This window comes from the organism of the source record quoted next, unplaced genomic scaffold, assembly GCF_019419815.1.
Source record: "Pyrus x bretschneideri cultivar Hongxiangsu unplaced genomic scaffold, Pyrus_bretschneideri_v1 Contig70, whole genome shotgun sequence".
Lineage (NCBI taxonomy): Eukaryota > Viridiplantae > Streptophyta > Magnoliopsida > Rosales > Rosaceae > Pyrus > Pyrus x bretschneideri.
Genome location: NW_025999810.1, coordinates 198,297 through 214,632, shown reverse-complemented (window position 1 = coordinate 214,632; position 16,336 = coordinate 198,297). Strand labels below are relative to the sequence as shown.

General features: G+C 36.5%; 2 protein-coding genes and 1 long non-coding RNA gene across 3 annotated transcripts; all 3 read left to right on the top strand.

Moving 5' to 3' along the window:
* The first annotated feature begins 4,148 nt into the window (after nt 1-4,148).
* LOC103933989 (3-ketoacyl-CoA synthase 4-like) lies at nt 4,149-6,207 on the top strand. Its single transcript, XM_009343688.3, has one exon. It carries the CDS (start codon nt 4,472-4,474, stop codon nt 5,981-5,983), a length of 1,512 nt encoding a protein of 503 aa, XP_009341963.2. The 5' UTR covers nt 4,149-4,471; the 3' UTR covers nt 5,984-6,207.
* Nucleotides 6,208-6,320: 113 nt separating this feature from the next.
* On the top strand, nt 6,321-7,433 carry LOC125472644. The gene is made up of 2 exons (XR_007254555.1): nt 6,321-6,813; nt 7,168-7,433. It is a non-coding gene; the product is annotated as an uncharacterized LOC125472644 (long non-coding RNA).
* Nucleotides 7,434-15,545: 8,112 nt separating this feature from the next.
* LOC125472647 lies at nt 15,546-15,978 on the top strand. The gene is made up of 2 exons (XM_048574303.1): nt 15,546-15,741; nt 15,785-15,978. Exons 1-2 carry the CDS (start codon nt 15,546-15,548, stop codon nt 15,976-15,978), a joined length of 390 nt encoding a protein of 129 aa, XP_048430260.1.
* The last annotated feature ends 358 nt before the right edge of the window (nt 15,979-16,336 follow it).

The window sequence follows — 16,336 nt, the reverse complement described above, 5'->3', positions numbered from 1 at the left end:
GAGAATGGGGGTTCAGTCCCACTCAAAATTTTCCAAGTTAAAATTACAATTTTGCCCTTCATTTACCAAAATTCGTAACTTAACTTTCGTAACTTCAAACTCGATTTTGCTATGACCGACATACTTGTGAGTACAAAAAATAATTAAATAAAATAGAAAAATATGAGAAATTGACTCAGGGCTCCATAATTATTCAAGACACCAACTAGGGTCATTTTGTCTTTTCATATCCTTCGGGATTAAACTACACGATTTTTAGATAGGTGTTGTAACAACGAGGTTGTGAGTTTTACCTTTTATGCATTTCTTTCGGGTTTATTTTGAGATTCAAATTCATTCATTGAGTCATCGACCACATCAACTGCCTTTACATCATCCATGAAGATCTCATGTGAACACTATTTGAGTATTTACACACTCAAGGGGGAGTATTATGACATCAATTCTGGTGTAAGTGTGATTCTGTAAATCCTTGGTAGATTTGGTTCATTCTTTATGACTGATTATTTCCTATTAGGATTTGTATTACTTGCAAGACAAGTTTCTCTCTTTCTTTGATTTACTATAAATAAGGGCACATGCAAAGGGAAATTGACATCCTTGAAATTCCACAATTCTCTCTCTCTGTTCTTTGCTGCATCCCTTAGTGAAAATAAGCCGTAACACAAAAACATTTTTTCTCTTTATAAAAAAATGAGCAAATTTGATATAAGTCTAGTTTTTTGAGTTATTATTAGGTTTAATCCAATTTGTTGGGTTAGTCCATTCACTTGTTATGAACATCTATTTCAATTAAATTGTGATAATGTCATCACTTATTTATACGTTCATCATTACTCAATTTTAGTATTAAATATAAGAATAAATAATTGTTTCTCCTTTTCCTTGCTCCTAGTTTGTGTCTCAATTTTTCTTCTACCTCTATCATAGGTTAATTGACACACTCCGAAGGTGACGAAGCCATAAAATGTAGTGTGGTGGAATATGTGAATAAATTTAAACCTTAAAGTGCCTAAATATAAGAGTGCGTTGTGAGCGGGAATGAACCCATTTCACACGTGATGTCAGAGCATAAGTACAGTACAGTAAGATAGGGTGAGAATTATACCATCGAAGGTAATCGTCTACACCAAGATTTTCCAAGAATCCTCATCGATAAGAAAGCTCAGCAACTAAAACATGGAGGGACGAAAAACAAGGGTAAGTGGGCCTGAAAATAAAGTTTTAATGAAAACCTTTGAAAACGTTATAACCTTTCGCCGTAAAACATGTACAGTTTCCAAGATATACATACTACATATAGTATGAAAATACTCACCGTAGCCTGCAAAATATCAAGATATCAATACGGCACAATAGTTTATATATAAGTGTATGGCGCCAATAATCGTATACTTTTGCATAAGCAAATATATCAAACCAAGTGCTCATCGACAGATGCTAACACATGAGTTCATGTAGAGTTATTCTGATATGAATAGGACTAGGGTGTAATAATGATATACGCTCTAGTGCTACAATCATGTGAATAGTAGTGCTATTCACTGTCACATATGAGTCGAAGTTGCCTATTGCAACCTGTACGACAGGACTGGCACTTACTTGGATCCAAGGCGAGCGTGCGGTGTGGATGTGAACGTACAGGCGAAAGACTGGCCCTTGCCTTGGGCAAGCACTAACACCGGTGCACCAAACGATGAGCATAAAACATAAATATAGTCATGCCATAGTGGTTCGATAGTTCTAATCAACATAATATCATTCATAGCCGTAGGTATAATCATGGCATCAATAAACATACGCATATATATGCATCCTGTAGGATTTATGATCACTTCATAATTTCCGTTATTTCGTTAATTCTTATCAGCATTAGTCTAAACTAGGCATACGTAGTAAATTCTCTTTCAATGTATAAATGGAAACTAACAAACACGTACATACTATGTAAAAGAAAAGACCCACTCACTTGAAGTCCGCACTATAACTCCCTAGCACGAATATCCAAGCGTAACGAACGATTGTCGCCTAGAACAAATATCAAATCACCTCTCAGAATTCTTATTGATAGAACACGTAACTTACATAAAAACACATCCCCAAGGAAGTTCTAGAATGATTTGTAACCCATTGACCAAAAGTTAACCATCGGTCAAAGGTAGGGTCGACAACCCTACGTAACTCGATGCGGAAGATCTGCATCTCAGATTTCAGATCCGTAACTTCCCAAGAGTTTCAATAAGCTTTTAGAATAACATCCTAAAGTTTTAGAGTGATCCAACAGTTAGATGTCCACTAATCGCTAAAATTAAGTGGCAGCCAAAATTTACATTTGCAAACTTAGAAAACCCGTCTGGGAAGATTCGTACGTCAGATTCCCAATAATCCATCATTTTCTAATATCCTTAATTATTATGTACTATTACGTATTAATGTTTAGTGATGATCCAATGGCTGGATTGTCAAATCATATAATAACCAAGTGGCGGCCCTTAACAGAAATATAACTAAACAATAGAATTTCATCAATTAAATGTCTAATATGGAATCATGGCACCCATTTTAGCCTAGGGTGGTCAAGTAGTGACTCTGCCCACCGCCGTGGCACGCAACGAAAAATTCAATTATTTTCAAAAATTCTCAAATTTTATAAGAATGAATATCTCAACGAGTACAACAAGTTTTATACTTGTGGTCAAGTCTAATTTGGCCGGGCAAATCCTCAAGTCGCCACGAACCCGTCGAAACCCTAGAAATGGATGCACTTCAATTCATCTTCTCCGGTGTTCCACCGCCCCCAAACCTGTTTGGGGTTTGTTCCTAACCTCAAGAGGATGCCGAAGGTGGTGATGATCGAAGAGAAACACTTCAGAAATGGTGGATCGCCATCAAAGTTCCCTCGCACCCACAAATGCGGTTCTCATGAAATCGGAACTAATGTCTTCGATTTTTGGGTGAATATGGAGGAGAGATTGATGCTAAGTTGTTTCCAAGTGGTCCCACGCCGTGAATCACCGAAGAAACGCCGGAGATGGCATCAGAAATTGATGTGGAACTTGGACATTCAATTGGATTGCGTGGGTCAAACGGGTCGGGGAAGGTTTTGGCTGCCTTTCCCCTTCCCTCCTTTCCCTCCTTTCTCTCTTCTGCTATTAGTCCACTCCCTTTCTCTTCCTCTCTCCTCTTCCTTCTTTCTCCTGGTTCTTATTGGTCAGTCCTCATCTCTTCTCCTCCGATTGGGCAGCTCTGCCCCGTCCTTCTTCCTTTGTTTCTCCTCCTTTCCGATTCGTTCTTCCTTTATTCCTCATTTCTCACAAAATAATCTTAAAATAATAATATAATAATTAGGAGGAATATATAAAATAATAAATACTAATTTTTACAAAAATACTTTTTGGATTTGTAGTTCCGTAAAACCCCTATCGTAACTCCGGTTTCGATTCAGATTACGCTTATGCAATCATCCCGTCGAGAACTTTGAGAGTAGGATAAAATAGTAACTTGCACGAGTCACTAAATGAAAGTGAACGAAAATGAACAATCTCGCCAGTAGGGTATTTTCGTCAATTCACTCTTTTAAATATTAATAAACTTGTAAAATTAGGGATAGGTTATCACATTAACTGTGTTAACTAATGTATTTCGTATGTATTATATATTATTATTAACATATATAATAATATAGATCTATAATTGTATGAAAAATGAAATTTCTTTGAACTATGTTCATGGATGATAGGTAGATAATTTTGATTTATTTTGTAGACACCTCTATCATTGGTTAAACATATTTTATCAACCTATGATATAGGTATCATATAGGCTTAAATGTTAAATTGGTCCCTGTGTTTGAGTCATTTGGTCAATTTAGGCCCTGTGTTTTCAATTTGGCCAGTTTTGTCTTTGTGTTTATCACTATTAGCCAATTAAAGATATTTTTCATCTAATTTCTCTAAAAAAAAGGAGTACTAAATTAGCAAAATCGAAAACACGGGGACTAAAGATGCAAATTAAAATTTTGAGTAAAGATGCATAAATGAAGAAATTTAATTAAAGCTAAGATACAATATATAGGTAAGCAATCACCATTTGCCTATTTGGGAAAGGACACAAGCAATCGCCCCCAATTCCCCATCAGCATTCCCCTCTCCCGTGTTTCCATTTGAAACATCCGTCCCCCCATATTTAAAAACCCTCCCCCTCCTAAAATTTTATCAGTCCATTTCTTGCATCACTCCCTCGTCTCTTCCTCACAAATCTTATACTAAACAGAGACAAATGGTAGAGTGGTAGCAGAACAAACACAAATAGGACACCAAACCCTCAAAACCTCTCTCTGTCGATGTTTTAGCTGTATCAACTTTCAACTCCTTATCTTCTCCTCAGACCCGTCCTCTTCACCTACACACATCATCCTTTTCGCCAGATAGAAACCTCTGAATCCTCTCTGCTACCGTTTAGCAAACCCATCATGTGCATTTCTCCGACCACCAATGGTGGAGTTCAGAGCCGTCGGCCGCTGGACTTCTTGCAGACTGTGAACTTGAAGTATGTGAAATTGGGTTACCATTACTTGATAACCCATCTCCTGACTCTCTGTTTAGTTCCTCTAGTGGCAGTCATCGTCATTGAAGCCTCCCTGTTGAACCCGGATGACATTCACCAGCTCTGGCTCCAACTCCAGTGCAATCTCGTTGCTGTCATCATTTTCTCTGCTATGGTTGTTTTTGGATCCACTGTTAATGTTATGACCCGTCCGGGATCCGTCTACCTTGTGGACTATTCGTGTTACAAGGCCCCGTCGCATTTGAAAGTGAGATACCACCAGTTTATGGAGCATTCAAAGTTGATAGGGGACTTCAATGAGTCCTCGCTTGAGTTCCAGCGCAAGATTCTGGAGCGATCTGGCCTTGGAGAGGAGACTTATGTCCCTGAAGCAATGAATTACATTCCACCAAGGATATCAATGGCGGCGGCCCGCGAGGAGGCAGAGCAGGTGATTTTTGGTGCATTGGATGATCTGTTTGCTAATGCAAATGTTAAGCCTAAGGACATTGGTATTCTTGTTGTGAATTGTAGTTTGTTTAATCCAACTCCTTCACTGTCTGCTATGGTTGTTAATAAGTACAAATTGAGGGGGAATATTAGAAGTTTTAATTTAGGGGGTATGGGGTGTAGTGCTGGAGTTATAGCTGTTGATCTTGCTAAGGATATGTTGCAAATTCATAGGAATACATACGCGGTTGTTGTTAGTACTGAGAATATTACTCAGAATTGGTACTTTGGGAACAAGAAATCCATGTTGATACCCAACTGTTTGTTCCGTGTTGGTGGGTCAGCAGTTTTGCTTTCAAATAAGTCCATGGATAGGCGTCGGGCTAAGTATAAGCTGGTCCACGTTGTGAGGACTCATTGTGGTGCTGATGATAAGGCATTTAGGTGTGTTTATCAAGAGCAGGATGATGATGGGAAAACTGGGGTTTCTTTGTCCAAGGATCTCATGGCAATTGCCGGTGGGGCTCTCAAGGCTAACATCACAACATTGGGTCCCCTTGTCCTGCCTTTAAGTGAGCAGCTTCTCTTCTTTGCTACTTTGGTTGCGAAGAAGTTGTTCAATGCAAAAGTCGAGCCTTATATCCCAGATTTCAAGCTTGCTTTTGATCATTTCTGCATACATGCTGGGGGAAGGGCCGTGATTGATGAGCTTGAGAAGAACTTGCAGCTTCTACCAGTTCATGTTGAGGCGTCTCGGATGACACTCCACAGGTTTGGTAACACCTCGTCTAGTTCGATCTGGTATGAGTTGGCTTATATCGAGGCAAAGGGGAGGATGCAAAAGGGAAACCGTGTCTGGCAGATTGCTTTCGGCAGTGGTTTCAAATGTAACAGTGCGGTGTGGGAGGTTCTTCAAAGTGTAAAAGCTTCTCCTCATAGTCCATGGGAAGATTGCATTGACAGGTATCCTGTGGAGGCCGTTGCCTAGCAGAGCTCAACGACAATTATTGGCCAGGGACTCAGTTTAAAGGGAGGAAACATTGATAGATTTACTGGCCATTTTATCTTGTTATTTTTCTGCCCCCTTATCACTAGTTTTCCTCTTTTCGAATTTTTGATCTATCGGGCATGTTCTGTGGTATTTGGGTATAGAAGTAATGATGTTTCTTAGAGCAAGTTTGATATTGTTGTTCAAAAAAAAAAAAAAAAAAATATTCTCGTGAGAATAAACAGATGTGAAATAAAGTAGTAAAATGTTTAGTAAATTATGTTTGTAAAAAGTGTTTTTAGCCCAATAAAAAAAAGCTAATTGTGTTTGTTAAATAGATATGACTCTGTTAAATGATTAAATATATATATATAATTAAATGTGATATAAAAGTCCCTCATTCACATTCTCTCCTCTCCCTCAATTTCTCCGTCCCTCGTAATGGAACTCTCGCAATCCTCGTCGGCGGCGACGAAAAAACCGTATGGAAACCCCTCTGTTCGCATTGCTGACGATCCAGACTATCATCCCTTCCACGATGGTGGGGCTGGTGGAGGAGAGGATATTCGCCCACAAGTCCAGCCTCGATGTGGATCTTTTCCTTGACGCGATCAAAACTGGTGTCGTTGAGTCGAAGTCGCTGGATTTATACGACAGTGGAATTTTTAAGAGGGATTTGGAACCGGGCCCCCTGGGAGGAGATTCTCTCGCCAAAGGCCGATTTTGTGCGAAAGCTTGAAGAAGGGCGAGGAAGTGGCTCTCCATTCCCTAGAGCGATTGAAGCCTTCAAGATGCTCCGAACTGGGTCTTCTGGTTTCTGACCATTCAAGGTACACTGAAAAATTGGAGACAACCTTTTCCTTCTGTGATGTAAAGATTCAATATCCTATAAGGAGTTTGGTTAAGCCATACAATAAGATAACCTAATTTAGTATCAAATTAACCATCCATGAAACTTGAATCTAAGATATATCATTTATATATAAGTGAATAGAAATACGACTAGACCGTATTACAAAATGATTTTGAATGACTTGTGATTTTGATAAAAATAAAACAAAAAAAAAAAATATTAGACTTACGGAAACGCAAATTTTTATTGAGATTTTTTGTTTCATACCTGCTTCTAAAAAAATTTAAGCACTACCAAACCAGTACTCATTCCCCTTGCTCTTGTTGTGTAGCCTCATTTCTTGCTGGCGTTGCGCTGCTCGATCTTGCGCTTTCATGCTTTATTTTCGATTTCTTCCCAAACGTAGTGTGATTAGTATGGTTTCCAGCAGAGCGTTGGAGGCAATTGGAAAGTTAAAATGTACATGTACATCTGTTATTTGAAAGAATTTTAGTTTATAAGTTCCCTTGCGCGAAATAATAGCATTGAGATATTTTAAGTCTCATGATCTTATTCTGTATAAGCTTATGAAAATCAGAAGATATATATGATTGTGTATGCTATTGATTTTTATTTCCATATGGCTTAGAAATGCACTCGAGAAACTTCCTTACGGCCTGCGATTGGGTTTGCTGAAACTTTCGAGTTACAAAGAATTCCTTCAGCACTCCATTGTGATAAATGACATGTCTAGTGATCTTTGTTGATACTGATTAAATTTCATCCTATTAAAAAAAAGAACTTTAACGAAAAGCTTCTCATACTGTTCACTTTAATGAAAAATTGCATTTTTACACTAAAAAATCAATCCTGGTATTATTCATTTTACCTTTTATTTTATCTTTATCGTTAAAATTTAAAAAATGCCAAGGATCTTGGATGATTAATTTGGTGAGGTACCACCATGGAGCAGCTCCAAGCTAGGCGGCTATAACTTATCGTCTAATATTCCTTGCCCTTGCGAAGGGGTTATCTTCCAGTGAGGGTTATCTTCCAGTGATGCTGGTGAAGATACATTGATCCATTTTATTTTTGGATTGCGCGAAACTTGAAAGTGATGTTTTTCTACCTCATTACCTAACTTCCTCTTGCTGTTATTAGGGTTCATCACCAAATCTGTTGCTCGATCATTTGCTTCTGATTTCGGCATTTGACATTAGGATCTATATTCATCGGTATATTTTGGTAAGTACCACTTAAGCGTTGCATCTGTTAAAATGTGTTGCATCTGTTTACTATTTTCAGACAATATATTGTGGTGCTTCAATTGTAGTAGGGCCTGTCATTGCCTTGAATGGTTGCAACTTGCAAATCTCTCCCTATCTCTCTCTCGTTCAATGCTTCAGGATCCCCTGGTTTGGCTTTAAGCCTTTTATTTTTCAGAGTAATAAATCAAGAGTGACGTTATTTCCACCCCAATGTCTTATTTTCCCACCCATCTTTTAACGAATTTTTTAATTACAAATTTGCCCATTTACAAAAAGACTGATAGGGACATTAATGATCTTGTTTTGCTTAATTTAAAAAAAAAAAAAAAAGGTTGGGCATGGGAGACAATTTGTCTACCTTAAACTCTAACTCATATTTTCATCTCCTTTCATTCAGAGAAAGTAAAAAAATAGCAATGGACTTAGAAGATGACTTTTTCATTAAACAAGTAGAAGATGATGCTTCTACGGATGTTTCCATTGAAATGGTAGAAGAATAATTTGTGTGTAAATCATTTGAATTTGTCCATAGTATTTTTAAATTTGTTGTCGAATTCTTTTGAATTTGGATACCTCTATCGTTTCCATTTGAATTTCTAGACCTTAGTGGTTTTCATTTACATATTATTTGTAATATTTTTTAAGAGACAATTTTAATATTTCATATGTATGTATATATTAAAGGTTATTTTGGGAATACTAGTTGGTGGGAAAATAGCATTTTAATTTTTTAACTTTTTAAGGTGGGTGTGATTCTAACGTGGGTGGGAAAATAAGACAATGTGGTGGGTCTAGTAGCTCTCTAAATCAATTTGATCATTTGACATTAGGGTAAACTGCCAATTTAGTCTCTAAATTATTACTTGAGTGAAAATTAGGTTCCTAAACTATTTTATTTAGAAAAATCAGTCATTGAATTATAAAAATATACCAATTACATCCCTAATATTAGATTCGTTGCTACCATATTCAATTTTCTGTCAATTTAAGTCACGTTACTTGTACGTGACACACATTGGAGAGTAGATTGGTAATTTTACATAAAGAAATAGTTTATGGAGTTAACTTTAGAGGGTAAATTAGACGTTAGATTCGCAACCTACATGAAATGTTTATAAGCAAGAAAAAATGATGGTATTACACTCTAAAGTGTGTCAAGTAATTTAAGTTGACGAATAATTGGATAAAATAACTTTGAATATATTAGTAGGGATAAAATTAGCAATTTTTAATGAATTTAGGGACTTATTTTATCCAAAAAATTATTCAGGGCCTTATTTTCAAGTGATAATTAACTAAATCGGCACTTCACCCTTGGCATTATGTTTGAAACTGGGTTTGCAAGAGCAAATATGAATGAGAGAGCAGCAAATTTTCTTCTCTCGTTTGTCACCGGGAAGAAAGAGCATGTTTGTCTTGCTTGCAAATTTTCCTTGCAAGCAGTGGTTTAAAAAATGCATCTTAAGAAGTGCCTAGGTGGTTTCGAAGGTAGGGTGATCATGAAAATGCTTCTGTCCACCAGGATTAGGCTTAAACTCACTTAGATGCGGTTAAGCCACTCCTAGGCGACTGAGGCGCTTTGAGGTGTTGATTGGTCGTCCATTTTGTTTAAAAATTCCCGAAATTTGAAATTTTTTTTGTTGAAATATGAATGTTTTTTAGTTGTAGAACCGGCTGCACTTAAATGAAGAAAAAGAGGACGGTGTCGTTGCGAGTTTTTTTTTTCTTTAAACTAACCCACTTTTGAGAGTTGTTACCCCAACATAGACTTTATTTTTTTTTTTTTAAATATTATTTTATGGTTCTCAAAAGATTGAAAATAAGACATTTCTATAAAAGCATCTTGTTGTTGTAGGCCTAATTTATTGAAGTATATTAGGGACAAGGAGATAGGAGACCAACGGTAGACCTAGCATTCGTGTCGTTTTCGTGAGATAACTGATATCTTAACAGGTTGTGTCATGCAACACCCATTAAAGTAAATGGGTATATGACCCTACCCAAATTCGACCTGTTATTATTATAGATTTTTAATGTGTTTGGTATTTTTAAATTACTTGATATTTTATTTTTAATGTGTTTTTATAATTTTTTAAATTTATATAGAATAATAATACAATAATACATATTTAATATACAATAATATACAAATACACTATGACTATTGTATTTTATGGTAAGTTTTTTTTGGTAGTTTAAAAAGTTAAAATTAAAATCATCAAAATAAATTTATTAATGTGTCGAAATGGGTTACCGATATGTCACCCTCGTGCAAACCTCGTAAGGACCCGTTATTAACAGTTCTTATCGTGTGACCCAATAATGACCAATTAGTTATCGTGTCGACCTGAAATCCATTATTTTTGTGTCGTTTATATATCATGTTAACGAGCCAGCGGCACAGAGAGAGAAAAGAGAGATGTGTATTTGTGAGGTGTGTTATCTCACCCCATTGTGCCTTTATTTATAGTAGTACGGAAGGTAAATTCCTTACCTTAATAGGATTACAACTCTAATAGGATAATATCTAACCCTAGAGAATCTTGTAAAGATATCCCAAATATACTTGGGATTTACACAATCACATTCCTAATCTAATAGAACTGAAACACTCACCCTTGAGTATGTAAATGCTCAAGAAAATGGCGCATCAAGTCTTTAGCGACAAAGGAAGTTCAGTTGATGAAGTCGTGAGCACAATGAGCGAATGCGAGTCTCAAATCAACGGAATAATGCATAAGAGCTAAAACTCACAAAACCTCGTTATGGTAAAACCCAAGGTGGGATAAAAACCCATAGACTAAGGAGAAAAGTGAGAAGTTGCATTAAGTCAAAACTAAACGTCTTCTAGACACAAGTAGAAGAGCTCATAAGGGTATGACCAGCCTAGGATGAGTGCTTTGTCAAAACTTAGTTAGGTAGTAAAAACCAGTGAGAAAAATGCTCATAATCGAAGGGAAAACGAGTACATTAAGATTAAGTGAATATACTTCTGGATATTCCCCCAAAGTTTGACAAGACTTCCAAATGATCTCAAATCTTCACATTTTCATATGATTCCTTCTCTTTATGGTTTACATAATGAAGATCCATTAGCTCATATTATGGAATACTATAATGTTGTGAGTGGAGCAAATTTGAGGATTAAAGTTTTTCCCTACACATTGAAAAATAAAGCTAAGGGTTGGCTAATGACTTTAGCACCTGGTTCGCTAACTACTTGGGATGCCGTAGCTAAGAAATTTTTGGATCAATTTGCTCTACTCAAAAGACAACTACTTTGAGGCAAATCTTCAACTTTGCACAACATGATGGGGAACCTTTCAATGAATGTTAGGGGCATTTTAAAGGGCTTTTACTGCAATGTCCACATCATGGGTTACCTCTTTACTTACAAATGCAATTTTTTTGTGATGGATTAACCCAAACGTGTCAATCTATTGTTGGCAATGCAGCAGGTGGAGCTTTGAAGAAAAAGAATGCATAAGAGTCATATAACATCTATGAGATGTTGGGATCTAATGCTTAACACAAAGATACAAGAGGTAAACGAGATGAAGTGTATGAAATGAGCTTTAATAATAATCTTGCATTGCAGGTGGCTGGTTTGGAAAAGAAGCTTGATTCCATGCTCAATACAATGCCCTAAATAGTTGAGGTGTGTGCCATTTGCAACATACCAAGTCATCCTACTTATCAATTCTCGAGCAGGGAGGCTTATCTCGAATTAGTTCAAGAGCAAGTGAACCTCATACATTCTTACAATTAGAAACCAAGGAACGACTTATTATTTAATACATATTACCCTAGTTGGAGAAATCATCATAATCTCTCATGAAAGAATAACAATCAGTTTCAAAATTTCGAACCAAAGCATGTCACTACACTTGAAGATATGGTCAAAATGCTAGCCTAAAACACCATTCAATTCCAGCATACCAATAGTACACCTCAACAACATTCAGTTGCTCTAACTAAAATGAAGACACAATTAGGTCAGATTGCCGATGCTTTGAGTTAAAAAGAGCCCAGGAAGTTTCTGAGCCAACCAATGATACTTCAAAGGAAGCAAAAGCAAGCCAAAACAAGCAAGAGCAAGCCAAAGCAATCACTACACTTAAAAGTGGTAAGGTTATTAATAATGGAGTTGGCAATGAAGTTACTAATGAATCTGATCATGTGATGCAAGTGCGATTCAAGAAGAGAATGAGAAACTAAATGATGATCCAAGCAATGTCCCTTCTTCACAAGGCTAAAAAGCCTTACATTCCTCTCATCCCATTTCCTGGAAGACTTGCAAAAAGCAAGCAGGATAAGTCATTTAAAGAAATTTTTGATATTTTAAGTAAAGTGACTATTAATTTACTTATGCTTGATGTCATTAGGAATATGCCAGCTTATGGAAAATTTTGCAAAGAGCTTAATAACTATAAGAGGAAGTATGGACTTAATGAGAAAGTAATGGTGTTCGAGAATGTAAGTACTGTGCTCCAAGGAAAGCTCCCTCCAAAACTTAAAGATCTGGGCATTTTGTCTATCAATGTCATCATTAGAGACAAGCTAGTTGAAAAAGCTATGCTTGATTTGGGTGCTAGCATCAATCTAATGCCCTATTCAGTGTACCTTTAACTAGGTTTGGGGATTTGAAGGCAACCACCATTTCATTGCAACTGGCATATCGATCAGCGAAATATCCAAGAGGTATAGTTGAAGATATCTTAGTTCAGGTTGACAAACTAACTTTGCCTGCTGATTTTTTAGTGTTGAGATGGAACTAGGCTCTATACATAATCGTGAGTTACCAATTTTACTTGGGAGACCCTTTATGGCCACTGCAAAGACTATCATAGACATGCAAAATGGTCTTTTCATTATGACCGTGCTAGGAGAAACTTGTACAATTCAAAGTGTTTGAATCTCTTTCTGACCCTTCTAGTTCACTTGATTGTTATTTGATTGATGTGTTTAATTCACTTGTTTTCCCTAAGTTTTTGTAGACACAATCCAATGATCCGTTACAATCTATCTTGAGTCAATCTTAAGATGATTTTGAATGAAGAATTTGCACTCATGGAAGTAGTGGCTGCCTTCGAAGCATTAAAACCATATCCCTTCACTATTTCACCTCTTATAGAGCCATTAAAACCATCTGCCGCACATTTAGTCCCTTCCATTGTTAAGCCTCCAAAACTTGAGCTTAAATAACTCCCACCACATCTAAAATATGTTAAGCCTCCAAAACTTGAGCTTAAACAATTATCATAGTATTTGACCTCAACCCATTGGAAGAATATAAGCTAATTAGGGTGTTAAAAGAGTTCAAATTAGCCATTGGTTGGTCTATTGCAGATATTAAGGGAATAAGTCCTACCATGTGCATGCATCAAATTTTATTAGAGGAAGGAGCGAATTCAACCCGTGAACGACAAAGAAGGCTCAATCCACACGTGAAAGAAGTAGTTAGAGCTGAAGTGTTGAAGTTGTTAGATGTGGGTAAGCGTTGTTCAAGTAGTGCCTAAGAAGATTGGAATCATAGTGGTAAAAAATGAGAATAAAGAGCTTGTTCAAACAAGACTTGCAGCTAGTTGGCGTGTTTGCACCGATTACAGAAGTTGAATTTGAACACTAGAAAAGATTATTTTCCGATGCCATTTATTGATCAAATGCTTGAGAGATTAGATGGTTACTCACATTATTGTTTTCTTGACGAATATTCAAGTTATCATCAAATTGCAATAGCTCCAGAAGATCAAGAGAAAACTACATTCACCTGCTCATTTGGCACTTTTGCATATAGGAGGATGCCTTTTGGCTTTGCAATGCCCCATCAACTTTCCAAAGATGTATGTTAGCGATATTTTCAAATATGCTTAAGAGATTTATTGAGGTATTCATAGACAATTTTTCAGTTTTTGGTTCTTCTTTCAATGATTGTCTTAACCATTTTTCTCTAGTGCTTCAAAGATGTCAGGAAACAAATTTAATTCTCAATTGGGAAAAGTGTCAATTTATGGTGAAACAAGGTGTTGTCTTGGGTCATGTAATATCCAGCAAGGGAATTGAAGTTGACAAAGCAAAAATTGACATCATCTCAAATATGGTTGCCCTTACTTCAGTGAAGGAGTCAAAAGCTTTCTAGGATATGCTGGTTTTTATTATCATTTCATCAAAGATTTTTCCAAGATCACTTGTCTATTTGTGTTGTTTTAGGTTAAATAGTGAATAAGCTCCCACATGTGATTTACTATGCAAGCTGGACATTAAATGATGCTCAACTCAATTACTCTACAATTGAGAAAGAGTTGCTTGCTGTTGTTTTTTCTTTAGAGAAATGTCATTCATATCTTGTTGGCTCTAAAGTGATTGTTTACTCTAATCATGCAGCTCTTAGGTACTTGTTGGCAAAGAACGATGCTAAGCCACGCTTGATTCGATGGTTACTCTTGTTACAAGAGTTTGATCGAAGAAATTTGAGATAAGAAGAGGAGTGAAATGTTGTTGCTAATTACTTGTCACGCATTGTTGATGAAAACAATGGAGATAGACAAATTTTACCGTTCAACAAATTATTCCCGGATGAATAGCTTCTTGTCATTCAAGAAAAAGAGTCATGCTATGCTGATTTTGCTAATTATCTTGCTTGTGGTGTAATTAGAAATGATTTCACTTTTAAGAAAAAAGGAAGTTCCTTTCAACAGTGAAACACTATGTTTAGGATGAGCCATATTTGTTCAAGTATTACCTTGACCAAATCATTCGAAGATGTGTTCTAGAGAGTGAGTAGCAAAGCATACTAAAATTCAGTCATGAGTTGGCATGTGGAGGTCATTTTAGTGTCGAAAAATAGCTTTAAAGGTTTTACAATCTGGTTTCTTTTGGCCTACATTGTCTAAAGATGCTTTTAATTTTTGCTCTAAGTGTGATAGGTGCTAGAAAATGAGAAATATCAGCTGCAGGAATGAAATGCAATTGAATAACATTTTGGTGGTGAAGCTATTTAACTTGTGAGGAATTGACTTCATGGGCCCATTTCCGTCTTCTTTTGGATACATATACATGCAGTAGATTATGTATCCAAATGGGTTGAAGCAGCAGCTACATAAACTAATGATCACAAGGTTGTCCTAAATTTTCTGAAGGATATGATTTTCACTAAGTTTGGAACTCCAAGAGCTATCATTAGCGATGGTGGCAACCACTGCTACAACAAATCTTTCAAGGCATTGATAAAGAAGTACAACATCACACATAAAGTAGCACCTTCATCCTATCCTCAAACCTCTGGCCAAGTGGAAATCAACAATAGGGATATAAAGAACATCATGATGCAGAGTGTTAGCCTTACACGGAAGGATTGGTCACGAAGGTTGAATGATACAGTTGGGCTTATCAAACAGTGTACAATACTCTAATTAGAATGAGCCATTTTCGTCTTGTGTTTGGAAAAACATGTCATTTGCCGATGGAGCTTGAGCACCGTGCATATTGGGCTATAAAGAAGTTCAATTTTGATGTCAAAGAAGCTAGTACAATGAGGAAGCTCCAACTTAATGAGTTGGAAGAGCTAAAAAACGAATCATTTGAGAATGCTAGGATCTACAAAGAACAAACCAAGCTCTACCATGACAAAGCAATTCTCAGGAAAGAGTTTCAATCAGGTATGAAAGTACTTTTGTATGACTCACGTTTGCGACTTTCCAGGTAAATTGAAGTCTAGATGGGTTGGACCCTTCAAAGTGCTTATAGTATTTCCCTATGGAGCTGTGGAGATAGAAAGCATCGAGAATGACACTCATTTAAAGGTCAATAAGCAACGTTTGAAGCCTTACTTAGAGAATGTCACACAAGAGCAAGTCTATCTAGTTATGGATGCTCTCGAGTTTACAACAACATAAGCATGATGGCATGTCTTGCCTAGATATTAAATAAAGCGCTTGCTAAAAGGCAACCTAGCTGGGTTTGTGTTCTTTCCTTTTATTTGTGTCTTTTTGTTTTTGTTTTATTTTCATTCCATGCACACTCTACCTATTTGCATTATATGGATTCCATGCATTTTTCAGCATCGAGGACAATGCTTAATTAAGGTTTAGGGGTGTTGGAAATTGAAAATTTTCTTTTGATTTTAGTTTTGGTTAAAGTTTGCTTTTGCTTACTAATGTGAATGTATATGATGGATGTGTATACAATTTGACTATAGTGTTATCATGAAAAGTTCCATATCATAATTTTTATAGTTCACAAAGTTATTACTCT

Excerpts from the sequence above, each read along its gene's own strand:
- LOC103933989 (XM_009343688.3), top strand. The coding sequence starts at position 4,472 with ATGTGCATTTCTCCGACCACCAATGGTGGAGTTCAGAGCCGTCGGCCG.
- LOC125472647 (XM_048574303.1), top strand. The coding sequence starts at position 15,546 with ATGGAGCTTGAGCACCGTGCATATTGGGCTATAAAGAAGTTCAATTTT. Across the intron at positions 15,742-15,784 it reads CAGGAAAGAGTTTCAATCAG|GTAAATTGAAGTCTAGATGG; the intron begins GTATGAAAGTAC and ends GCGACTTTCCAG.